General features: G+C 39.9%; 1 protein-coding gene across 4 annotated transcripts in view; it reads right to left on the bottom strand.

Moving 5' to 3' along the window:
• KIAA1549 (KIAA1549 ortholog) overlaps positions 1-27,269 on the bottom strand; it is a 141,718-nt gene that overhangs the window by 46,707 nt on the left and 67,742 nt on the right. For all 4 annotated transcript variants that reach the window (XR_009486444.1, XR_009486443.1, XM_059845877.1 and 1 more), the window contains exons 2-8: positions 24,133-26,811; positions 22,579-22,667; positions 16,812-16,989; positions 15,178-15,305; positions 13,601-13,784; positions 7,160-7,219; positions 4,465-4,610 (exon numbers count right to left, since the gene is read on the bottom strand). Coding sequence is in view for 2 of the 4 variants with exons in the window: in XM_059845877.1 (XP_059701860.1) it covers positions 4,465-4,610; positions 7,160-7,219; positions 13,601-13,784; positions 15,178-15,305; positions 16,812-16,989; positions 22,579-22,667; positions 24,133-26,811 (3,464 nt within the window). In the remaining 2 variants the exon portion in view is untranslated. The remainder of the gene's footprint in view (positions 1-4,464; positions 4,611-7,159; positions 7,220-13,600; positions 13,785-15,177; positions 15,306-16,811; positions 16,990-22,578; positions 22,668-24,132; positions 26,812-27,269) is intronic.

The following is a 27,269-nucleotide window of genomic DNA, read 5'->3' as shown; positions in this document are numbered from 1 at the left end:
AAGTTGTCACAATGGAAACTGGACAAATTTTAACACAGAATTAAAGACAACAGCATTTGGCTCCCTATTCTGAGGAACAGGGATGAGTGAGAACAGTGAGAGTGGAGACAGGAAGAAGTAGCTGGAGGTATTTCAGCACAGTACAGAGAACAGGGGAACAAGCACAAAAAAGTTCAGTTGAGGTGAAGGCTAGTGCTGATGAACTAAACTCACCTTTTTAAGCTAAATTTTATCTGAAATAATTTCTTCTGAATATACAATATTTTATGACTGCTCATACCATACAGAGAGAGAAGCTTCAGAGAGAGAAGCTGCAGACAAAATTTCAAAACCATGGGGAGATGGTTATGGATTTCTATTCTGGGAAAGCTGGTGACTAGCAGGGTAGTCTGGAAGCAGATACAAGATAATCAGACTTGTACATATACCCAGTACCTGTGACAACAGCAGTACCTCAGTTTTCATCTAAATTTTACTTATTGACTTTTGTAACTAGCCTCTGAGTTTGCTAAAACACAGGAAATGGCATACTGGGTGTGAACTCTTTTAAATCTGGTCATGGAATTGAGGTAGACAGTCACTGTGCCTGTTTGTTACAGAGTTCCTGCATGCTAAGTTTTATGACATATAGTTCCAAATTATACTCTTTGTGCAGCTTCAGGCTGCTTTAGTCTGTGTCCTTGAGAATGATAAGAATGCAAGCAGAGACAAATACTATTTGCCAGGCATCCAGCAAAGCAGCTCACATGTAAGGAAGCATTTAAGCATTTTACATTTATACTTTGGCAGTGAGAGATGGCATAGGGAGGGAAGAGATAGAAGAATTTTAAATGCAGGAGGCAGAAAGTCAGGGAGGGAAAAAAAGAAAAAAAGACTAATTCATCTCCTGTGTACATAAATGATAGCATCTTTGTTGATACTAGATGTGCATTTAACCTCCACAGAGGAAAGGTTTTACTGTGTTCAGGTGTCAGTAAATTTAATTTAAAAAGTGTTTTCAAGTGAATATCATAGGTCAGTGAACAGAGTTGCCTTGGTAACAAAATCTAGTTGGTAATTTCAGGCACGGAAATACAAGTGGTGGGGAAGCTTCCAAGGCATTCTCAGAGTCCTGGCCAGCCAGTGGGATGTCCTGGTCAGCAATCCCCCCAGGAGCAGGGAAGCCCTGGGGAGCTGTTCCAGGATCTGGAAGGCATGAGCCCTACTGAGAAACAAGCAGATATGCACACACAATCTCCAGTGCTCGTGCAGGAGGATGATTTTCCTTTCTTGCCTTCCTTCATCATACGGGGAAAAAAATAATCAGAAAAGATCCTCTTTCTGTCTTATGAGGAGTAGGATTTTAGTGTCTGGGCAATTAATTCAAGCTGCACTGTGGTCAGCACACAGAGGTACAAGCAGGCTGTGAGCAACCTGACAAGAGGGGTCAGTTGCTGCCTGGGATGGCTGCTGGAGGAGCAAAAAGCCTCAGAGGAAAAGGTGAAGCAGCAGCAGTGCCCAAAGGCTTTATTTATAAACCTAAAAACTCACAGCAAGACAGGCTTTCCTCAGCCAGGAGAGACACACAAGCTGTCAGCAGAAAAACACGAGAATGAATTTTTGCCTTAACGAAAAGCACAATTCAGTCACTGCATTCTCTCATAAGCTGCTACTCCTCACACACACTGCAACTAAAATGCTGCCTAGCATGTTCTTTAAATCAGAACATTCCTCTTTGTTTAATTTACTAGGATCAGCTTTTCACTTTCTATTAGGTTCAAAGGACCAAGCATGTAGAAATAAAGGAAAATTATTTTTTTTATTAGCTGCTGGTGTATTTTTAAACTACAATTAAGCCCTCTAATTCCTAAAAAAATGTAATGAGAATTATTACAGTAAACTACAGTATAATAAAATATATATTTTAGATATTAAAATATAAATCCAGCACAGATCTCTGCAGATGCAATGCAAGCCATAGTAAGCAGGTGCCTTCAAATCTGCAGCAACAGAAGATGCACACTGAAAATATGTATGGCCTACTCTGTGGAACATTAATACAATGTCACACAAAAATCAGTGGAATGATCAGAAGTACAACAACCAGGTGTGAGGCTTCAGAGGGGTTTTTGTACATAATGGTTACAGGCTTTTTTTTCTTTTTATCATGGAGTGCCACCTGTTAACAGTACAGACAGCCAAACAGGAGGGGAAAGTCTACTATTTGGGTACCCTCCAAAGCTCTTCTTCAGTGCCCAGGTTTAAAGCATACTTTTTAACATTCTTAAGTATTAACACATGCCTTTAGAAATGAAATCTAAACCTCAAAAGGTATCACTTGTATTTCCTGAGCACGTGAAAGGAAACTTACATGCCTGCAGTAACATTCACAAATAATTGCTTCACCTCTTGACCTGCATCTGATTTTCCACAGAGCTTAGAAATGTCACATTTCAATACATTATAAATATATTTCACCTCAGGAAAAACTCTGGTCTAGAGGGTCACAAGGCAAGTGAAATGTGAGCCTAGTCTTTAATGGATATACATATGTGTTCTGTTAAAACTGAGCAACACTTTTGGTGCTGGCAGCTTTTTTTCTTATTTTCACTTCATTGTGCTCTACTACAGCAGTCAGTGATTTGTGTGCAAGAAATATATACGGGAAAATCTGAATGTGAAGCACAAGAAACATTATTAGCTCTCCCAGAAGATACAAACACAGAACTTGGCTAAGAGGAACAGAATTAACAGCAGTAAAAGGTATATGGCAGATGCCTATGGATCTTATCAGCCAAAAGGGGAACATCCTTGAAAGGAACTATCCTTCAGCCTGGAGCCCACTACCAGGTGCATCACTGCAGCTGCACACCACAGCCTCTCAGGCTGTCTCACCTGCCACACACCTGAACATCCTGCCAAGGCAGCTACCAAGGACCTATGGCACCTGCAGGTACCTGCTGTTGTGAGCCAGGAAAACAGGACCCAGCACACAAATTTTGCTGCAAGGTTTCTCTTCAGCCTCCCTCCTTCCACATCTCCTTTGTTACAACTCTAACCCTACCTGAAAGGGTGGGCTGGGAGCACCTGGAGAAGCCCTGTGATGGTGAGATGTGCTGACTGTAATGAACAGAACCCTCCTCTGCCCAAAGCCAGCAGTTGGCAGGCTCTTTGCACTAATTAAGTAGCATAAATGAGCAGCAGTGCTGTCTGGAATACGAGCTGCAGACCTCATGTCCCAGTAATACAAAGTCAAAAGAAAAATGCTGTATTTTCACTTTCCAAAATACCACTCCTTATCCAAAAAGGATGTGCCCATAATTTTGTACATGAAAGTATAAACTACCTGAGCTTTATTGTGCAAAGTCATAAAACCATAATCTAAACATACACATTTTATAGGCTGTGGTATCTTCACTAGCAACATAAGGAATATTTGTTTAATTTACATGCAAAAGGAGGACAAAGGCATAATCAACAAAGTGCAATAAGAGGTGTTGGGAATAGGAGATCTGAAGCAGACACCTATTTGCAGCAATTCAAAGCTGTACAGAAGAAAAATAAAATAAAATCTCTATTACTGAAACAGATGTTTCTGAGACAGGAAAGCAGAAGTAAGAATATCCCAACATCTGGAAATTTAAGTGGTAGCAAAAGCCATAGGATTAAATTAAATAAAGACAATAGGTTTGAAATGCAAAAAGGGCATCTGGGAGATAAACCAACTGTCAATGAATTAGCTGGAAAAGGTAATTTTTAAGAAGATGAGCCATTAAAAAAGTACTTTGGCTTTCAGATTGTTGAACTGATTAAAAAGAACACATCAGAATTTAAAACTTTAAATTAAATAGCCAAGTCTTCTTAGATTTTATGTGAATAAATCCACCTGTGACTCAAACTCTAAAGCAGCACTGGAATCCAGATAACAGAAGTTGCTGTGTGTGCAAAATTTGGTATGATTAATCATTTTTACCTGAAATCCAACCCTGTGACCAGGAGTACTGCGACAAATAAGAAGTTAAGGGGTAGAATGTACTACTCTCTACTGCTGCACCAAGCTACACACAATTCTTTCTATTTCTATACCACTGCCAAAACATCACAGAGCTGTGAAGCAGCTGTCCCAGGAGGTAAATGTTTTTCAGATGATCATCCTGTCTCCTTTTGTAGGCGCCTCATGTAAGCCAAACAAGACAGAACATTTTTAAAAAAAGACGTTGGTAAAACAACTTTCACTGCTGTTTCTAAGAAGCCATCAGAAATTTTTAGTAGGCACTTAATCAGTTATTTGCATTTGTTATGTTTAGCTTAAAAGACATATGTGGTGCCTGAAAGAAGACCCATATTTTAGGTGCAAAACACAAGTATCACCAACTAACTAAAGGTGACACATGCTTTTGAGTTATATTTCTCAACTCAAAACTTTTACACTCATGTTAACTAATTCAGTAATTTATTATCCTATATTTTTCATCCTCTTAATACCTGCACAATGTTGCTGCCTGCAAAACTGGCTCGTCTCCAGATCCTGCCTCTGAGCAAAGCCTCGTTGAACAGGTGAGCGAGTTTCCGCTCCATCTCGGCCCGGAACACTTCCTCCTGAATTCGCTGGTCAACCACGCCCAGCAGAACTGCATGGCACAGAAAGCAGCCCAAGAAAACAAATTCATTAGTAAAACTTCTCAGTTTCTTCTCCTCAACTTCAATTACAAGCTTTGAGTTGCCCTGGGACAGCTCAGGGATAACTCGAGAGCAACTGTATTTAAATGGCAATTCTGACCTGTTCAGGTGGAGGTTACTTGCTGGAAAAGGGACACATTTGGTTAATTTGGGGGAAAAAAATTCAGGCAGAGGATTTTTTTGGAACTTTAACCAGGCTAGACAGACAAAGGATAACAAGGAAACTATTTCAATTCTAAAAATGCATAAAATCATGAGCATTCAATGAATTTTTAAAAACTGCTAAAAGAAAAAACTTAGTCTAAATCATCTGCTTCAACTAATTGCAGTCAAAAGTGCTGTGTTCAGAAGTGATACCGAGCTGGAGATGAGGAGGGCAAGGGTTCAGAGTCTTTGAGAAAAAGAAGAACAGCAGCACATGAATGAAACTGTGTATTCAAGTGCAACTTCCCCATATAAGATTAACAAATATGCCAATCACAGCATAAAAAAAATGGTTTGCAGACCTGCTCACTTGGCAACCAGGTACCCTGGGTCACTGGGGCAGCTAATGCTGAGGGGAATCCCTGAAGGAAGATGAAAAAAAAGGTGGACTTTTACTAGCAAGATGGCATCCAGTTAGAGAAATGTGGAGTGAATGGAGTAGTAGTCATTCAAATGATCCAATCAAACAATCCTCCAGGACAGCAAACCAACTCACTGCTGACTGCATCAAATAAATTTAGTTTTAATTCTCCTCCACTAAAAATACATGTATTTTTTAAAAGCTGTTTTTTCTGTGTTGCCACATTTATTTTTTTAAGTGTAGAGCTTAATAAAAAGCCACCAGTTAGATAAAATCAATTAAATATAATTTTTTAATTTTTTAATTTTTTTAAACCAAATCTATTAAAGCCACTTTTTCAATTTGAAGCTTTCACTGCAGATGTCAGAAAAAGGAAACATTTTCATGATTTCTCACTGAGATCAACAGTATCTGTCTTCTAAATTCACAGACTAAGCATCTCAGAATTAAATAGCAAAACAGACAGTGACCTAAGGCTATTATATACACCAAGCAGAAAACTGTTCTTGCCTGGGTATTGGATTTCAGTATCAATAAATTATGTTTAATAGCATGAATTGTATTCTACAACAGAGGGAGAACACTGTATATCCCAGCTGTTTATGACTACTGGGATACATGCACATATATCTGGGTAATTTGATATTAAAAATCTTTACATGCATAGATTCTATAATTTTCCCATGTCATTATTCATTACCCTTATAATACAAAACACTGAAAGCAATGACCCAGCCAAAGTCTACCAGCTCTTCCCAGAATTCTGCAAGAACTGAGACTACAAAAAATTCCTCTGCAGCAAAAAAGAAAAGAAAAAAAAGAAAAAAAAAGTTGCTGCAATTGGCTTTCAAAATCTTCCAGGCAGAAGTTTATCAAAACTCAAGGGAATGTGATTTCAGAGCTGGAAGAACCCTTTTTTTACTGCAGGAGCTAAGGGAATTTTCAGCAGCAATGGACAAACCTAAGGCTGAGCAAGAGAGGAAGCAGGTGGAGCCAAAAAAGCCAACACAAATCTCTAAGGAAGGATGCCACTGGTTACGAGACACACATAGGAGCTTCTCCACATCAGTGAGCATTATCTGAAATTCTAAATCAATCTTCTCTGAAACAAACCATGTGGGCATCAGAAACTGAGGTGCAATTTGGTTTCCTGCTTAAAGAGTAAAGTGGTGACTGGTGGGAAGAGACAGGGAAACCTGGAAAAAAGAGCAAGTCTATACAACAGGTGAACTAGACGTGATAAAAGCTGCAGGAAGACAAGAGTGTATCCAGTGGGGCACCAGCACCCTAAGAACAAGTTTGGTAAGCAAAGCCTCCTCACCAGTCAGGCTTAAAAGCAGCAGGTAAGACCTACAGCAGGGAGGCAACCTCAACAGCCTTTGAGCACCTAAATGTGACAGCTCAAGCACATCCGTAAATTACAGAATAAATTACAGAAGGCTTTGGTGGGAGGGATCTTCTGTGAACGAATCAGAAGAGATCAATGAAATGTGATGCAACTCTTTTATGTACTCAGAATTCATCTATTTTCACTCTATTTTATTCTGGGCATGTTTTGGTACAAAGTGTCACACAAATAAAATTTTAATTTTCACTTAAAATAGGTACCTAAAAATCAATGTGGCATATTGACAACATGCAGAGTAAATACTTTATGCCTGACAGTCTGAGCTGTTTCACTAAGAATGAACTGCCTTATAGACAAAAAGTGCTTTGTGTGCATATCAAGGAATTCAGTGGTTAATTCTAGACCAGGGATTTATATTTCCCAGATATTCCAGGTCACTGGGCCTTTGCTTTTAGAATTTATTCAGCTCAGACATATTATTACCTCATAAAAACACAGCACCCCGAAGCTACTGATATTTATGCAGGCTAGTTATCCCACTACCAAAACTAATTGCACTTCTACTTACTCACAGAGACCATACATACCTGTTCTCACCCAGGAAGATTTCATCAACTGGGACACATTAAGCTTAGGGTAATGAAAGGCTGAAGAAAAAACAGAATGGAGGAAAAACATCCGTAAGAGCAGTTTTCTAAACAACATACACAAAACCAGAAGCCACTACATAATTTATACTGTCAGCAAGCATCTTATTTACACAGATGCATTTCTGCTCCTGAGGCAATGCAGACACAATGGCAAGGGAAGTGCTCCCAATGTACACTGCTGAGTTTGTCTCTAACAAAAAGAAGCTAAGTGAAACAGTCAGATTTATTACGTGAAAGACTCCAAGCCGCTGCACCGAGGTCGTTGCTCCCAGGAATTTAAAAGCTCACTGTCTGAGCTGTGACTCTTACTGAGCTAGCTGCAGGATCAGACTCTTGCTCAAAGGGCAGTGAGGCAACTTCTGAGTGTCTCAGAATGAAAATAAGACCTTCTCTGAGGCAGAAACTACAAGGAAACAAATGTAAAACAAAGAACTAAACACGTATGATTTGTGTTCCAGACTTGTGCAGGGGGAAGCATTTAAAAAACCACCACCTAGATAATAAGTTCTTTTACAAAATCCACAAATAACCTCATGTAGAAACACTGCTGTAGACAGACCTCATGGCTTTTCTGCTCGGCTTGGTGGCTCCAAGCTTTTTTAATTTCTCAATTTTTCAAAAAACAGCTCTGCTCCAGAGGGAAATCCTTGCCCCAGTAAGGAAAACAGTCTATTTCTACTGACTTCAGTATAGATAAGATTTTTCCCAAGGTTTCCACTGGAGAGCAGTAAAGACATGTTGGGAAACAAGTGAAGATGGGGGCTGGGCCAACAGTTTCCTCAAGGGAAGTCTTAAGCTTCACTATGGCAATAAGGAAAAGGAATGGTCTTAACTTTCTCAAAATATTTAATCCAGATGCAGTTTGCTAAGCATTATACAAAGGTTAATTTTTAAACCATTTCATGAACAGAAAGAACGCAGCACATAACAATTAAATGACCTGGCCCATGCTGGATCAACTTAGAATAAAGATGTCTACAGTTGTGGACTAGTTTGCCACTACTCCACGTTTCAGGGAAGTAGAAAATTGAAGTTTTTCTAATTTCATGATGCAAGAATTTGTAGACAAGCTGTTCGCTGTCAGTGTACCAAAAATCTGATTCTTTTGCCCATAAAAAAGCTTAGGAATTTTTCGGTTAAGGTAAAAGCAAAAGAATCATTAGATACATTTTACCTTTTATTTTCACGGATTTATAACTAACTCCTATTGGAAGAAAAAAATAAAAGAAAATTTGGTTATTCCACCTTTATCTCAGTAATAGTACCACTAGCTTCAAGATGACCACCTGGCTGGTACTCTGTGACTTACTATTCAGAAGGGTGTTGGAACATGGTCCTTTTTTTCTGAACAGGAAATACTAGCCCTCTATGCAAGTGATCACAATGCAATAAATTTCCAAAACTCTCAGACAAGCAAAAAGCACCTCAGAGTCCATTTAAACACACCCATTTATTTTTAGCATCCTGCTACTCAGTTCTTCTGATTGTAGCTTTTAGAGTGAAATTCTATTTACTCTAGTCATGCAATTGTTTACTTCAATTTAGAAATGGCAGCTGAACAAAAAAAGCATAAACTAAACTGAAAACTGATTCTGTTGTTTTCCAAGGCATGGAAGGAGCACGATAAGAAAATCAAAAACCTTCCAGTGACCATAATGCTTTGAACTCCTAGAAACTGTCAGTTTTTTCTTCTTTAACCCAAAATCATGTTTCGCTTCAATACTTACTGTGCTCTTCACACTTCTTCTAATTAGTACTTGAAAATGATTTAATTAATGCAAATTGCTGGGTGACTATTCATTTAAACTTTCCACGGAATTAATGCAATTTAAAAATAAACCAACTTGAGCAGAAAACCTTGACATTGAAAAGGAAGATGTGCTGTGATCATTGCCAACTAAGATTAGGTTCTAAAACCTGACAAAGAATGCTGAAAATTGCCAGAAGTCAGCAAATCCAGGTTCCAATTCTTATGCCACAGGTCACTCCATTGTCTCACTGACACACAGACCTTGGACTCATCTGGAGTCTCAGCACTGCAGTAAGATCAAATTTGCAAGATTTCTGATGTCTTCTGGAACTAACAATTATAAACAACACTGATTGTTATTCTGAGGGGGAAGCTGGATAGACAAAATGCAATTATTAGCTAGATTGCAGCTGGTCTGCTAATGACTCTGGATGCATTAATGAAGTAGATACTGGCATCATTAGAAGATGTTAACAGGCAGCCCTGGAGCACCATAGCGTGCAACAGCATCGATTTGGTGCTGAATGAAAAGGGAAAAGAGTCACCTGCTCACCCAGAGATCTACTGGCAGCAGTCTAAAGCACACCACACAGGCAGAGTGGCCACTGCCAGATGTTCTGAGGATCTCTGACTCTCTCCTACAGATGTGTGGGACCATGCAGGACAGAGCTGGTGTCATGCTGATCGTTCTTATTTCTGATCAATGGAGAACAGAGGGAATGCAGTATTTGAAATGAGAAGGCATTAATTGAAAACTAAGATTCCATGCAGATACTGGGGTGTGGGCTACAGCAACACACTGTGTCTGTTTGAAACCTGATCTAAAATCCACCCAGAAAATATTGCCAAATATTTCTGCAGTCCCTGGACCATATAATACAATTTTATATTTATCCTATTGGCCTCGCAACATCTCCAAGACAGCCAAAATAGATGACATGCATCAAAGTGCTACTTAGAACTGAAAAAATAGCAAGTCCCAAGGAAACTCTCTCCCCTTATAGTCCTAAGAAAAAGAAAGAGCTTTATTCAGAGTAAGTTCATGAAGGCAAATATTGCCATCTACTCCACAGCTAGCCTTTACCTGTCCTCCAAGAAATCTGCTAGGCATAAAGAGATACCAAATATATAGTTTCCTGTTATTTTTAAAGAACTAGCACCCAAACCCTGTGATTAGACTTGGTTTTCTTTCTGCTGACTTGTAGGTCATGACCATCTAACCAATTTACAATCTGAAACATGAGCTGCACAATGAAAAATAAGCATAAAAAAGGTGTAAACTGGACATTTGAATAGAAACACGTTGCTCAAGTCACCTAGAAGTCTTGTGAGGAAAGAAGAAAGTCTGGAAGTTTCCAGGTTTTGCCATTTTCACAGCCCTATTCCTGTAAAGAACAGTCCACATTTGCCAAACAACATTCACTCCTGATCCTGACTCTACGTGAGTGGGGAAAAAACTGACAAAAAATTCCTGGTGTTAACGATGTACCGCACAGGCACAAATCACACAGTTAAAACTATAAACAGGACATAATATTTATGTGAATAAAAACCATGAGAGGACAGAGTGTGAAAGGCAATGCAAAGTGAACAAGTGGCAAGGAGCAAATACACTCTTTGGAACAAGGCTTATATTTGGGATATTGATGTCATGGTCTCACTTAACAATGTAGAGATGCACAAGTAGCTTTTCTTGGGTATGATCAACTTCAACCCCCAAGGCTGGGGGTTGAGCCTTGGCACTCAGCTCACCCAAAAATAATTTCTTCAGATGCAGCTACAAAACTTAAAAGATCATGCACAGAGTCGTTAAGGGAAAAAGAAAAGTCAACACCAAGTGTACAAATTGTTAGCATGCCTGATAAACTAAGGCACAGATGGCACAGAACAGTGTGACATGGAACATTTCATATTTACATATGAACACCAACACACATAGATGGTTTACATGTAAATATCCAACATTCCTAGAAAAAGAATCACACTGAAAGCAAAGGTTTGCGTATTAATCAGCACAGACCAATGCAGCTGTATCAATCTAAGGTGTTGTAACACCTTCCCTGCTACAATTGCTCTGTAGAGTTCAGGGCCTAGGAAACAAAAACATTTAGGCATCTCCCTGCTAAAGTAGCTTTGAGGATCTGGCTGTTGGTCATCCTCAACAGTCTGTTGAATAAGATGTTTCAGGAAGGATCTGCCCAATGCTGCTGAGCCTTGGGACAGGATTTTTGGCTCTGAATCTGAAGATCTAAAACCCTTAGGCTCAAAATCCAGCCACAGCAGCAGTGTAAAAAACTGCAGGAACAGCTAAAAATAACTGGCTGTGGTTGTCTCACTGATAAAAGAGTCTGAACTACATTCATCATTTCTGTGCTTGCTGACAGTAAGACCCACAGCTCTAGCAATCTGAGAAACTATGTTCCCACTTTGCCAACTTACCAAATAGCACCACAGCTGGTATTCCAGGACAGTGCCTGTTAAAGCACTACTGAGACCAAACTAGACCAGTTCAAACCCAAATGTGCTGTCCTTCAATGGGCTCAATCTACAGTAAATATGAGTTCCTCTAACAGCAAGCAAGTCAAATGATGACAAGATGTTCCTTAATTTAGGACACCTTATCCACCAAATCCTCACGTTTTCTATATTGCAATCTTTGGGAAGATCTCATAGTTCCTAAAAATCCTGAGCTCTCCTCTCATGCTACTTTACTTTGCTTTGTAATTGACATGTGAGTGACCACAGGGCTCCACTGGCACTAGCATCATCCCCAGTGCCAGGCACTGTACACATTCAGATAACAAACACAGGGACAGCTCCTGACACGAGCGTTAAAGTAATTTCAAGTTTCCTAAGTACCATCAGGAAAAGAAAATAGAATCATGGAATTGTTTGGTTTGGAAGGGACCTTAGAAGTCATCTAGTTCCAAGCCCAAGGAGAACCATGTACATTCATCTTTAATGGGAATGTCTTCCCCCTATGACCAGCCTCTCTTTTCAAGCTACACCAGCCTTGGTAGAAATTCTGTTATCACTTAATTGCACTGTAGCTCCATTGCACAATCCAGAAGATGGATTCTCATCAAGGGGCAACCTCTAAATGCACTACAAATATAATTTCAGAATATGTGGACAAGACTAAAAGCTGTAAGAGCTGATGTAGAACCTCTTACATCACAGGAAAAAAAGCATCCCTCAACACCAAAAATATTACCAGAGACTGAAAGCTACCTAAACTCAAGCTGAAGTGCATAAAAGAGAGGACACAACATAAAGAGAGATGTCTTTCAAGCAATTAAGGCAAGAGCAATATTTTATTTGCATTCAGTGAGCAATGAAGACCATAGCCACAATGTGAGATGTTCTGTGGCTTCCAAGATAAAAGGAAGTGCTAGCCATCTATGGACCGGGATTCTCAAGACTTGGTCCTGGCTCCACTAAACAGACCTTCCACTGCACAGAGCTCACACTCTGTGTGAGACCAAACGAGAACAGAAACACTTAACAGCAATGTGTCAACAACCTCATACATCTTTTAATTGATTATGGGAGTACAGGGATCAAAAATGCTGAAAACATTAAATAAAAAGCTTCAAAAAATTAGTATGTTTAGAGTGCATCCAGGAAATGGGGAAGCATCCTGTGCAATCATCTTACCTAGATCGAAAGCTGCTAAGGAGAGCAACTTTTCTGTTGACAGTGACTCTCTACAGTATTTTCACTGACATGCACAGCTGCATAATGAACACCAGCTACAATTAGACCTGATTTTCCACTAAATGTTTAACTATATTGTAACTTTCACTGTGTCAGATGTTACGCATCTCTACAGCTCACAGAAATAACTCTGAAAATTAAAAAGCATGGTGAGATAGGAGAAATGGGGACTTAATGGACTGAGTCAGTGACACCCACCAGCAGGAAAAGGCAAGTACTATTCTCCCATGATCTTGCTTATGCTCCTGAGTCATCTGAAAAATCTAACCAAACATAAGTTGTCAAGGCCAAGTGTCAAGCAAGCTCTGTTATGCAGGCAGTTCCCACTCATCTACTTTTAAGATGATGGTGGTCTGAAAAAAAAGACTTGCCATGCAAATGTACATAAAAAGTGAGAAAGGTAACACTTTAAAACATAACAGACTGCATAGACAAATTAATTCAGACTATATGGGCAAATATCAACTTATGTAGCCAGTGTCCCAGGAGTTTCTAGAAGTCAGAGACACAGTTAAGAGCAGCACAATGCTGAAAGCACTGAACCCTTCTGAGAATTAGCAAAGGCCTCTCTAGACATAAGCACAGAGACACACCTTGGACTGCACTTCACAGCAACACTGATCTAAGTGATACTCTTATTTAGAGATCTGGACTAAGACCAATGAACTGACAAAGCCAGGTTAAGCACAACTGACTCAGCCCAAAAGGAAAGTATGATGACAAAACCAGCAAGATGCTGTAACACCAAAATATGAGCAGAAAGAAGCATAGATTTGCCCTGCAGAACTCATTATTCAAGTTGGGTACTTGAAGCTGCATTACTACTTATGCAAGAAATCATTTTAAAATTGTACAGAGGGAAAATACTGGACAGAAGTATTTTGCAGTATTGGAAAACAGCAAATACTCACGTTCAGCAATCTGCTGCACAGGGAAGCCCAGATAGAAGCTGAATTCCACCACGGACAGGTTTCTGAGCTGCTCGCTGACTTCGGACCCATTTAGAAAACCGAACCTGTCTCGGATGGCAAAAACAATGCTCACAGGGCCCTGTCGGAACGCCGCCCCAGGCCTGCTCAGAGTTATATTCAGTATCTGAAAAGATAGCATTGAAGGAAGGTCAGCAAAATCAAATCACTGCCATTTCCATCCCTTCCATGACAGACTTCTCTTTTTCCTCTTCTATGAAGAGGGGGGCAATTCACATCAAGACAGAGGAACATCTGTTCCAGATTGGTTCAGCCAGCTGAGTCTCAGAAGAGGTAAAGTTACATGTGAATTCCTCTTCAAAGAGTCATCCTTTAAGGTCAATCATAATCTAGAATGATCTGACAGCTACAGCCCAGAAAATGATGGGAAAAAACCACCTAGCAAGACAGACAGCAAAATAAATCTAGTCGTAAATAAGTCTTAGATGAATGCCAAACTGCATGGAACAGAAGAAAGGGATTGATTATGGCAAAAAAAGTTCTGAAAATGGATGTTCTCTTGGTAAAAATCTCCTGCGCCATGCACACCCAAACCCACCAGTTTTTAGAAGCCTTTTTGTGCCACCAATATACACAGCAACTGTATTCATGTAGATAGACCTCTTCCGAAAAATAAGAAGTATTTAAAATAAGTTGGCTAAGCTGACAGTTTAAGAAATTGTTTTATATGTTATGTCCTCAGTCTATGCACTGTGTTTGAAGTTCTGGGCACTCTTCTATATGTACTACATAGTACTTTAGGTACTCTAAAATTTTTCTTCCTGAATTTATTTTAGGGTACAACAGATGGGTATTTATGGTGTCAGTTAAACAACATAATAAAATTTTTACTGAGTTTGGTATTACAAAAATGTTAGATTAAATTTAAGAATTCAAACAGAACAGGGAGTTGATCACATTAAATTGAATTACTGACCTTCCAGGGAGCTCTAAGCTCTGCTGTGTGATTCAGGGCTCTGCACATGTGCAATACCTTTCATGTGTGAAGTTCCAGCAGCAGCTGTCACAGACATCATATACTGTAAGTATTTCTAGACCTCAGAAGCAACTAGCATGTTTGCTCACATGATTGCAGGGTCATGTAACTCCTATATTCCCTATCAGGGTCTCCAGCATGGCAATGAGACCTGAAAGCTTTCTTCCAACAAAAACTTTTTAACCACACCTTAGTCTTTTATAGTAAACTATGATGGGAGTGACTCTGGTAAGGGCTGGGAATTATAAACCCTATCATATTCAATAATGCTTTTGGATATAAACCACCACGTTGGATCATTTTTTCAAAAAGCTTGTAAAAGCTTGTAACATGTTGTGCCATATTATTTTTTAGGGGGAAGAACCCAAGTGACTTCATGACAAAGCCTCATAGCTCTACATGACCTGGACTGCAAGTGACAGGAAGAGAACACCTAACTCATTTTATTGTCTGGATGAAACATGGGACAAGCCAAGGCAAGAGGGGAAAAAAGGACAGACACAAAACATGCTCATCCTCTCACCTGCACAGTGAAGTTGTAGGACTCCTGGTGCTTGTTCACCTCCAGGAAGGCCATTGTCAGCCCTCTCTCAATGCGCTGGCTGAAGGTGCAGAATCCAATATCCACATTTCGAGGTACAAACTGAAGCACTGAAAGCAAAGGGCAATTATTCCTACAGAAAAGTACTTCCATGAGAGAGAACAAAACAAGAGAATTCACAGGGCTATCATTTTCTTCTTTCATGAAGCTCAGGACACATTCGATGAAAATACATTAAAATACATTTTGTGTTGCTGCAGTAAATTCTCTACTCACAAAGACTAGTTGCAGCAGTAATTAGATCTCTGAAAGATACTAGTAGCAAAATACTCACATTCCTCTTGTATACTAAAAGACCTTCACTATATACATGTGGCTAACTTCACCTCCCCTGACCACTGAATTGGCCACACTGCAATCCTGAGCACCCAGCCAATCCATGAAAATCTTCAGAAAATAAAGCAACAATTATCTCTTTCTTGTAGCCTGAAATACAGGTTTTTTAGCTTGCCTAAAAGACTACATATTGGATCCATTAATGCACATTAATATTGGTTTAATACTTTCAAAACACTTAGTAAGCTATCTCTTAAATTTAGATACAGACATCTTTAAGTTCAGAAGAGAGAAAGAAAGAGCAGAAGGTAGAAAGAGTGAATGTAGAGGAATGTGATCAGGTACACAGACCTTAACTACATGCTCATCTGTGGATTTCCACATATAGCCTTACCCAAAGAAATGCTACAGTTAGCTTACAGATCCTAACAGCAATCTTATACAAGGTTCAAACCTAAAAAATACACCTCCTGTCTATCTATACAACCATGTTAGGCAGTGGAAAAAGATATCACACCTGCATAGCTAAAGTGATGTCTTGCCATACAATTATTAACACAGCAGAAACAACACACAAAGCGTATCTAAACAAAAGTACCAGGCTGACATTTATTAACTCTGCTTGTATGCTCAGTCCCTGTCACTACCTCATTACACAGCCAACCAACCAGGCAAGCAGTTTTATCTTGCAAACAGGGCCCAAAGAAGATTTTTAATGACAACACTGACTCTCAAAATCTATTACATGGGTACTATTTTGCTTTAGATTATTAGCAGTCAAACTTTGCATGAACTGCTGCAATGCAGCAGCCATGGAAAGCTGAATACTACAGAAGCAATCCTCCTGCTCATGTTATACACGAGCAATCCATCCTCCTGCTCACCAATTCTCCTACATCACAACAACACAAAAAGGCAGCTTTTAACATAAATTTAATCTGAAATTGACACAAGCATTACAAAGTAGCTGCACTGTGATTTTATGAATAAATTTTTCATGGATTTTTTTTTTCCTCTTCTCACCTTGAGAAGCAAGAGAAAAAAAGAGCAGAACTATTTTGCAATGTACCAAAAAAAATCCTGAAAAAAACATTAAGTGACGGGGTTAACTGTTTACAATCTACCACCTCTCTGCAATGGACCTGAAAAATTATGTCATTAACAAAAAGAATTAGGATTCACAGTAGAACAGAGGGTTTTGACTAGAGCTTGCATTTCAAGTGAAGAAGTGTGAATCAATAGGAAGCTACCTTTTCCCCTCTGAGTCAGAAGGAACTCACCTGTCTGAACCTGGAATCTGTTGTCTGGCACAGTGAAAGAAGGATGCAGTGAGAGGATGATGGGGGCCTCCCCATGAAGAAGACTGCTGTTCACAAGCACATTTATGACAGCTATTGCCGTGTAAACAAAGGGACCAGATGTCACCAAGAAAGCAAATTTGGGGGAAATTTTATAAACCTACAAAAAAAAAAAAAGAAAAAATCAGAAATAAAGAAAACCAAAACACATCAGTGTTAAATCTGGCAACATTTATGCAGTCGCTATTTTTCAAAGAGCAGCAGAAGCACAAACACAAATGCTGTACCTTGCAGCCTCTGCTCCAGTGCATCAGAGGCAACTCCCCTGTGCCAGGTGCACCTATTGGAATCTCTTCAGCACATCACACCAATCTCAGCACTTCTTGATTTATCCCATTCCCACATATTAGCACTCCCCCTTGCCTACATTCCCCTGGTGTACATAACATTTCCCATTCAAGATTCCTGTTTACTTACTGAACTGCTTGCATAGCTTCTACATTTCATACACCACATGGTGAATGCATCCTATACCATTCATATGTGGCACACAAGGAGTAAAATACACATAACCAATGTTTAGATATAATTTTCACACTCAAGAAAACTTTCTTCCAGGGAACACTTCTATCTGCTTGTTTCAACACAGTTACCACATTATAATTCTCCTCTTCTAATTCATGTCCTGACTTTGAGTCTTCTTAAAAACCCTGAGGAGCCTTAGACATCATGTAAAAGAAATGAGATTGCAAGTTAAATATAAACCTTGAACCATGCACACACTCTTATTCATTATTTCTCAGCCACCTAAGTAGAACAAACGGAAGGGTTTTATTTATTTAAACACATTGTAGTGTCTTCCCTCCTTCAGAGAAACTCTCTCAACATTAACACCTGTTTCCCCACCATTACTTTCTTCCTTCCTGGTTTACTCCCCCAGTTTGCTTTATTTGCCTGTGGCAGTCACACTTCAAAAGTATTTTGGGATATCCAACACGATGACCTCACAGATAAATAATGTAAACTAGAAACCCAGAGTTTCTGACAAATGTGCACCTATTCACTGAAGGGATGCTAGCACCTGGCAGATGCCATGCTGGTGAAGGGATGTGTTAGATACCTTCAGCTTCAGGAACAGTCTTATAGAAAACCACAGTGCCACTTAAATTCTGACCCACATATTCCTTTTTGGTATTTCTGCTGTAGTATAAAGTGATGGCAACTGCTGTTGAGATGAGACAGCAAGCAGCTCTTTCCTGTCTTCTAAATGCCTGCATTTCAGAGAGCTCATCTTCATCAGAAGAAACTACCTCAGCAGCAGAAGGAAATGAGAAAAATAATCTATGCTGCTCATTATGCCTTTCTTCTTTCTTAGCCCACAAATATATGCAACTTTCAACTTTTATTTTGAATGGATTTAGATCCATAAAACTCAAATTTGTTTGATATGAATAATGTGCACAGCTCCTTTCAGTTCCTCTTATCTGAAATTTTATTCTTTTATCTCATGATGAAATAATCTCTGCAGCTTCAGTTTGTCAAACAGAAACACCAGTTAAAAATGGGTAACACATGCCAAAAGAAAGTTGCCCATTACTTGCAAATGAGACTACTTTATAGGCAAGAAAAAGTGGAATTAGAATTACAAATCTCAGTGACAATTTGCTGGTGATTTCTGAAGCAGTGTATGCTGAGGAAGAGAGGCTTGCTGCAGCCAGGATATACTTATGCACTGGAGTTGAGTATTTCAGACACAAAATCAAGCCTCTGTAACCAACTCAGCTGCTTCCATCTCTGACTGGTTGTGCTGCCCCACAAACAACCAGGAAAGCAGCCTTGGAATTAACTTTTTCAGCTCAGCACCTAACACTGGTTCCCTTCTGTGCTTCACTGCATCAGAAGAGCAACAGCAACTCCAGAATGGACATCCAAAATAAAAATCCACTTATAACAGTAATTTTGAAGTAGGCAGATTAGAACCACAAGTCAAAACAATAGCTATTTCTGCTTAAAATATTGATGGGCTGTCTAGAATTAGCTCTCTTCAGCCTAATCCATATGACAGAAATAACAGACCCATGACAGCCTGATGCTGTCTACAAGCTGATTCACAGAGAAGCCTACAAAGATATCAAGGATAGATGAGCATAGCTCATGACTCTGGAACCATGATTCATGAATGAGAATAGCTGCTCTTGGCACTGCTCTAATGGTTCACAAACCCAGCCATCCATCCAACTCTCTCTTGGAAGTTTCACCTCCACTGCCAGGACAGCTGGATGCTAACAAATTAGGTGGCTGAGCCATCACATTTTAGAGTGTCACTATTAAAGTACACAAGCATGGATTCCTTATATTAAAATGTACAAGTATTTTAACTTTAATACCTTGGGCCAGAAAGCCAGAGAAGGACACAAAACTACATGTGCAGTTTGGAGCTATCCCCACTGCAAAAGCAGAAACCTCCAGCAGAACTCTTACAACACTTAGAGTTAAGCTATCCCAGCTCCCAAGTGCAATGACTAACCCAACTCTGCTGTTCCCAGGACACAACCTAGCTCATTCCAAGCTACCCTCACAAGAGAGAGCACATCCAGCACAGAAAGATTTTAAGACTCAGTTTACTAAGGCTAGAAGTGTATTTAGAAAAAACATGACTGTGTATCTTTTCTTTGTCCCTTATGATGGTTCCTAAGCATTTGCTATTGATTATTGTCAGCTAAAATACTTGACCAGATGCACCTTTGCCACAACCTAATCCATGCTTACAGTCCACTGTATTATGCTGTGTAAACATCTGGCAGAATGCATCAATAACTGATTTTTCTCACCACCACCTTATTAAGAATCTTATAAAGAGTCTGTTGAAGGTGCGTAACTTCCTGAAGACAGACTACAAAGGCTCACAGGGCTTAAAAAGAAAATAAAGCTTCTGCTTCTAGGCACGTTAGGATCCTGAGGCAACAGTTCTCACTGGTTTTGCACAGCTCTACAGAGCCACCCACAACTTCAGCAGTGGTGAAGCAGAGATGAAGCCAGTGCAAGCCCACAAGGTGGCATCTTTGAAAGAAGCATTTACCTGGCAATGACCTGAACTCCACACTCTGCAGGCAGAGTTCACTCATTCAGGATTACAGGAACTGGTAGGTTAAGGACACACCATCAAACCCACATTCAATGCAACAACAAAGTGGCTAAGGTAAAAATGCCAGATGCATGATAAAATTTCCAAGCACAAATGAGGCTGGCAAAAACCCTTCTCCTGCTGGCATGAACTTAATGGCACCAGAGGTCCTGGCAGCGAGTCACTGCCAACACTATTTTATTTTACACCCCAGTGCAAGTCAAGTCAAGAGAACATTGTCTAACAGATCCTACCCAAGTGTCATAAGCTTTACATTACAGAGTGTTGACTAAAATTACTCTTACTCAGACAATGGGGTCTTATTCTTTTGCAGATGCAATATGTCGAGACCAACTAGAAAAAACTTTGAAATTTTTGGTTATTCTCACTTTGCTATAAGGATTTTTCTGGGGAAAAAAGTGACAGAAGTTTTTTTCATTTGGCAGGATCCTGCCTCCTCTTTTTTCCACTTCAGCAACTCACAGTGTTTGAAACAATAAAGTAGCAGAGACCAAAGTTTCAACTGAAAAAGCCGAGGCCAAAAAATGCTTTAATCCTCCTTTCACTGCTAAAATTGCTTCTTATTTAAAGTGAGCAGCAGTTATAGCCATCACTGCCATGGATTTTAGTTTTAAAGCATACATTACTCTAAGGTTAAACTTAACTGGACTGTCTCCTGATTTACTGTACATTACATCACAGCGAGGGAACATCTGTGAGCTGTAATAAGAGACACAGTAAAAAACCAGCTTAGAGAAATGCACTGCTTTACCATAACTTGCAAACACACACATGGTTTCTAGGTACTTTCAACTAACAAAAAGCAGGTCTGTTTGATTAATTAAGTTTAGCAATATGGAGAAATGCTGTTTAAAATACTGCATTACATCACCACTCAACACACTGCTGTTATAGACAGCTCTTTTTCAAACCAACAGTTCTGTTAGTATTCCACAGTTAGAGGTGAAAACATATTTGCTAGTGATTATTTTTAGTGCAAAACCCATATGATAGCAGCATTCTAGAATAAGGAAAACTGATTCAGCAAAGATGTCTCTCCTTTAGATAAAAAAGATTTTCCAAAGGATGAACTAGACTAGCTGCATTATTTATAAAAACAGTAACTTCTCAGAAGCCTTAGAAGCTTTCTCCCTACTGAGAGCTTTACAAGGCAATAGTAGGCATGAAAGGCAGGAAATTAAAGGGAAAAATATAAAGTGAGATATCAAATGCTTGTTCCAATTAACCTTCAAATATTAAGTAATGGATTTTGTCCTACTGCTCTTAATAGTAGGAATGGAACCTAAGTGCTCCCATATTAATGTGTAAGGTCACTGAAAATTAAGTGTGTTTCTATCATTATGAACATATGACTTCTTCTTGACTATTCCAGTTTGCACAAATTGAAGGTATAATTTACAAACCAGAAGAAAAATCTCTTATACATAAAAAAATATCTAAGTAGCTCACAAGCAGGTGTTGCTTAAAGGACATAAAGTACCTACAATTTACAGAGGCAGCTCACTGTAGCTGAAATTTGGCAGGAATTTATAACACTCCTATCTTGACTGAGTAGTAGAGATGTACATCCTCAAACATCAGGCAGGAGTTAATTACTGAGCGCAGTGATCATAGGAGATGCCAAAATTAAAGGCACCAAGCAATTCTATGCACGGAGAAATGCAAGTTATGTTCAATGAACTGCTACTTGAGTTAACTACAGAACAAAAATGAGATCACTGACTCACAAAAGATCATCTGGTACTGGGCTGTGACAACTAGATGCATACAGACATGCAAAACTGCAAGTACAGTTGAAAGTCATCCACACCACTAATTCTACTGAAGTATTTCCTCACCACCAGAAGTATCTGATTACACAACAAAGGTACCCCCAAACTACCCCTATGTTTTTTCCTCTCAGAGGGTCTGAGACAGAGGGAACAGAGTCTTTACCCCTTATTTCAACAATTGGAAGTTAGAAAACAACACTGAAATCTTGTTCAAAGATGATTCCTTGAATATCAAAGCAGAGAAAACTTTTGGAAAACCCCAGGAGTACAGCTACTCCTGTGAGGGGAGTAAGGACAAGAGTTATACCTATACCTGAAGGCTTAGAAATAACATCTTTTCCCCCCTACCTTTTTCATCTGCCATATCAGGCATTCGGGACTCCACCACCTCCCCTGCAAGTGTTGATGGTCTCACTTATAACATAAAATAGCACAAGGCTGTGCAGAAGGTTTCCTTTTGTTTAAAGTGCCAAGTATGTAACCAGCTAGCAGAACAGACAGACCTCCTTAACAGGTATTTTGAAGGGTAAAAGTTTTTCAGTTTCAATTCATAAGGTGAAGGAGGTGAGCAGTAGATGCATTCTGGATATCTCACCTCTAGCAAAACCAAGAAAGGTCTGTCTTAGAAAATGATGGCATTCTAAAAGTAAAAAAGTTGACATCATGTTCACATTAAAAAAAAAACAACCAACCAAAACATGACTAACATTTAACTCAAAATAAAGCTCTCTCACCTACAGTATCTATGGATTGTTTGAATTACTGTTTTAGCTTTTGAACTAAACCCTTACTGTATTACATTGAGTACCTGCACACACTTCATACCACTTACCTCCAGCTCTACTGATCTCCTGAACTGAACTTTGAGCACTTCTCTGATGGATTCACTGACATTTCGTAGAACAGCTCTTCTGGCCAGCACTAGAAATTAATGTCAGTCAGAAAATACCTTTTAGTTTCATCTCTTAGGTTTTTATTCAAAGTTGCATTTTCAACTGTGCAGTGCATGAAAAAGCAGGTAGTGAGATCAGTTGCATCGAACAGGTAAGATGAACAACAAGGACAGGGGTGAAGGTGTGACTGTATCCTAAAAAGTGACTGTAAAGTTTAAGGAACTCTAAGTTTATTTTCTCTTGTTTTGTTTTTCCACAGCTGATGTCTTCAGCATTCTAATAAAAGAAACTTTTAAAGAGCCACTGAGGCATTCAAATGGGAAAGTAGCAGCATATTTGGTCTGACTTGTGAGTGAGTTTGCTGTCACAACACAGTTAGAAGTTTTGTAGGCAACACATGGAATGCAGATAAGGTCAGAAAAAAGCCACAGAAAATATGCATCTACTTTTCTCTTAAACAAAAAGTAAGCAAATATGACATTAATCAATGAAAGGGATAGCCACAGAGTAAAAAAGAGCTTTAAAATTCTCACATACCAATAGATGTCATGTCTGTTACAGTAACACTTGACACTGTGACTGTGGGTTAAACAAACAACTGGAAAGTGTTGTGTTGTCATCCTGCATTTACTTTCCATCAATAACTTGCCTACAAAAGTACTCAAATTACATTTTAAAAAAGTCTTCCTCATCACTAGCATAGTTAGATCACCTACAAATCTGGAAGATGAAATTATGCTCATTCTGCTTTTTTTCTTGCAACTAAGTCTTGAGAGAAAAAAAAATTGCTCAGCACGGAAATGCAGCACTTCTGCAGCTGCCTTGGATTAGTTTGCTGGCACTGTTTTGTTAACAAGCTAGGAAGAGACAGCAAAACACCAGAAAAGTAAACACAGATGCTAAGACAATTAATTTTGAAACACACTAATGTCACTTTTTCTGGTTACACACACACCAAATCCAATTGAAAGTAAGTACGGGAGGAGGTAAGATACAAACATAAGCTAGTAAGGTGAAATTATAAACATGGTTGCAAAACCCAAACTTTTTTTAAACCAATTCTCCTCTTACATATTACAACATTACCTCACATGCAGGTGTTTTTTAACAAACAGCAGCAACAACTGAAAGGAGAAACTTACTCAGTCAGAACATTAAACAGTTTGGCAGAACAGTACCATGACATTAACATTCATTTACAACCAATGAAGTGATAAAGCAGCCTCTAACTCAGCACACTTGTATCAGCAGTTTTTGAGGACAATTTCATTCCCTATGCAGTGTAATGTATTTGTAACTCTCTCTCACAATGGACTTTGTTCAAGTGAACTCTATTATTTTTAACAGTAAATGATAAATCATTGCTTTTACAGCTCTTTGTCTAAATTTATGCCATAAGGTTCACTTAGTTAATCCAAAATCTGCAATTTGGCTAGGGGTTCACATTGCAGTGGCTTCTGAAAACCAAAATGAAAATGCTGGGAATGTCTTACCCGCAGTGACCAAATAGGCGTCGGGAACGGTGATGTCGCAGACGTACGGCTGCCTGGTGGTTGTCACAGCAGAGGTCACAAGCACCACTTCAGATGGAGTAGTGGTCCTCAGAGGGGGGGAAGAAAATGTCCCTGGGCTGCCTGGAGCACTGGTGGCAGCGGTGGAAGGAGCTGATGGATCAGCACCAGCAGTTACACTGCTTCCTGATGGAACTTCATGTCCAGGGGGAGGGCTGGCAGTTGAAGGGAATTGTGTGGGAGCAAACAACGAGGTCTCAGACAGAGATGCTGTAGGAAAGGGCATTATGCTGATGGTGTCAGCATCCGATGCAAGGCTGTCAGGGTCTGTGGGAGGAAGGGCTGTGGGGACACTGCCCCTGCTGCCAGATGTTAAAAGCAGCGTGGGGTTAACTGTAGCACCAATATCCTCATCAGAACCCAGAGCAGTTGAAAGTAGAGATGAAGATACGTTTAAGACAGGAGTTGCTGGAAAGGTAGTAAAGGAAGAGATCAGATTTATTTCACTGAGCAAGATGCTGCTGGTAACAGACTGGGTGTCAGAAGTGGGCAGCACCAGGGTAGGAACCACAGAGTGAGAGGTGGAGAGTGAAGGCTCCAACTGAGAGGTAGCTCCTGTGGCAGCTGAGGTAAACACAACTTCAGAGCCCAGTGGCAGTACCGAGGATGCTTCCAGAAACACAGATGACTCTGAGTGAAATTCTGATGATAGCATTATTTCAGGAACCTGTGCATCTGGAAGGGACGATGTATTTGAAGGAAAATATAATGTTTGGCCAAGATGTAACTGAGAAACCTCGACATCAGTGGCAGAGCTGACAGTGGTAGCTAAATCCCAGCTGGTAACATCCTCAGGAATTACTGATGTCCCAGTCAACAAGGTCTGAGGTAACAGTGTTAATAAATCACTTTGCATGACAGAGTAAGAATTTAGCATGGTCAGTGATAAAGACAAGTAGCTAGATTCAATAAGAAATGGTGTTGATAAAAGACTGGATGGAAAATCTGAAATATTTAAAGACAGTTCATCCCTTGTAGATGTCTTGCCAAGCAAAACCACGGATTCTGATGGCATTAATTCTGGCAATTCCAGCAGGGTTGTCCGACTGATTGCAAACGACACGACTGGCTCACTGGGGGTGATGGTAGAGTCCAACAGAGCAGTGGTGGCACCAGGAAGTTCTACATGAGCACTTGGAGTCAACAAAATAGTTTCCAGAACAGGAAGGGTCTGGGAAACAGAGATGTTCAGTGATGTTTCCCCAGGGAGCTGATGGAAGGAGGGAGATATTGTTATAGGTGTTCTAGTGTCTGCAGTGCTTAATAAAAACATGCTTGAGTCAGGGATTTCTGCAAGTCTTGAAGAAAGTGAAACAACTGGTCTTGATGGAAAAGAAGTATCAAAAATCTCAGGTGCAGGTTCCTCTAATTCATACCCATCAGTAATTATAGTTGTAAATGCAGTTATGCCTTGTACTTCAGAGGCTCTGATGGACAAAGTTTCAACATAATCGCCTGAGCCCACATCATGTTCTGGCGCAAAGCCTGCTTCTGGCAGAAGGGAAACAGAGTCACAATACAGACAGTAACTGTATGATCTCGTGAAAGGCACTGGACTCCTGAGCTCACTGGCAAGCTCTGATTGACTTGGTATTTCTGATCCAGCAGGCAAATTTGGTGCTGTAGTGGAGAATTCATGTGTAAACAGGCTGGCATTAAGAATTGTATTAGAGTTCACGGAAATGGCAGCTGAATCAAGAGGGAAAGACACAAGTGGAAGACTAACAGGATAAAAAGCAGGCTCAGCACCGGCTGCTGAAGCTGGTGTGAGCCAGGGAATGCTTGGAGTGGGATAAGTCCTTCGACTGAGAGATTCTGCTGCCCTGCTTCTCACATGGGTGTAAACATCACCATACAGGTCTGCATGTTGCACTGTGGCAGCTGGGGCCCCAGGGCTGGTTTCACCCAGCAGCTTGGGATGGAGAGGAGATCTTTCTGAAGCACCTCCAAAAGGCAGAGCTGTTAAACTTGCATTGATGTTTTCCTGTGCCACAACTCCTGTGTCAGAAGGAATGGAAGTGAAAGGAACAGCTGTATTTGGAGGGTACAACAGCAAGTTTCTGCTTGCTGTTAGTATTTCAGGATCTGGTACAAAAGGCTTTAGTTCCATAAGAGTGTAGCTGCGTTCAGGGACAGCACTCAACAGAGTCTTCTGCTGCGCTGTTTCTGAGATATCATACAGTGAAGAAAGGACAGATAATGAAGGTGTTACCAACACAGTTTCTAACATTTCTCTTGATGGCTCTATTGTATTAACTGAGTGATGATCTGTTAAAACTGCAAAAGACTTCATGGGAGGAGTCCGCTGTGCCTTTGAAAAGGAGCTAATAAATTCATCATCACTTAGGAGTGCCTCATTGCCCCTTACAGAGACATCTATCAATGGTGCACTTCTCCCTTCTGAAATCATGGCTGTTTCTTCTTGGCTAAGTAAAGTCCCATCAAAGGAAGTGGTAACTGATGATAAAACTGTTTGAAGCAAATTACTTTCTTGGGACTCCAAAGTACTCCTTGCTAAGGCCATTTGTGTCCTGCTGCCTGATATGCTTTCATGCACCGTTGAGAAAAGGGAAAAATTCTGCTGTTCCAGGGATCTCTCATCTAAATCAAGAGGGAGAGAAAAACAAAAGCCAAAACACAACAGATCAGCACGAGCAGTAAGATTGCCATGAGCAAATGTCACACTGAATATTTCTGGAGACAACTGCCCAGAATTCAAGGGCGAAGACGAAGTAAGTAAAAACCCTCCACAAGCAAGTCAGCAAAAATAGTAAGATTTCTTGTGAAACTACATTCCCTGGAAATGAACAGGACAACAGAACCTCCTCTCAGAGCACTGATATGTCTCTACAGCATATCAGCAGCACTTCAGTAAGACCCGTGGAAGAGCAGGAAGTGTCTCCCTCTTACCTGTGCAAGGCTACACTCCATGGCAACTAGCGGTCTCACAAAGCAAACACACCAGAAAGGGTAATAAGGAACAATGCAGGGGCAAATGTACATAATTTTAGGTGCTTTGCTCTCCTTTAGTATCCCTTAATTTCCTCTGATTTTATTCT

This window comes from Haemorhous mexicanus, chromosome 5, assembly GCF_027477595.1.
Source record: "Haemorhous mexicanus isolate bHaeMex1 chromosome 5, bHaeMex1.pri, whole genome shotgun sequence".
In the NCBI taxonomy this organism is placed as follows: Eukaryota; Metazoa; Chordata; class Aves; order Passeriformes; family Fringillidae; genus Haemorhous; species Haemorhous mexicanus.
The sequence above is the reverse complement of the archived record's forward strand: the minus strand, read 5'-3'. Positions and strand labels throughout refer to the sequence as shown.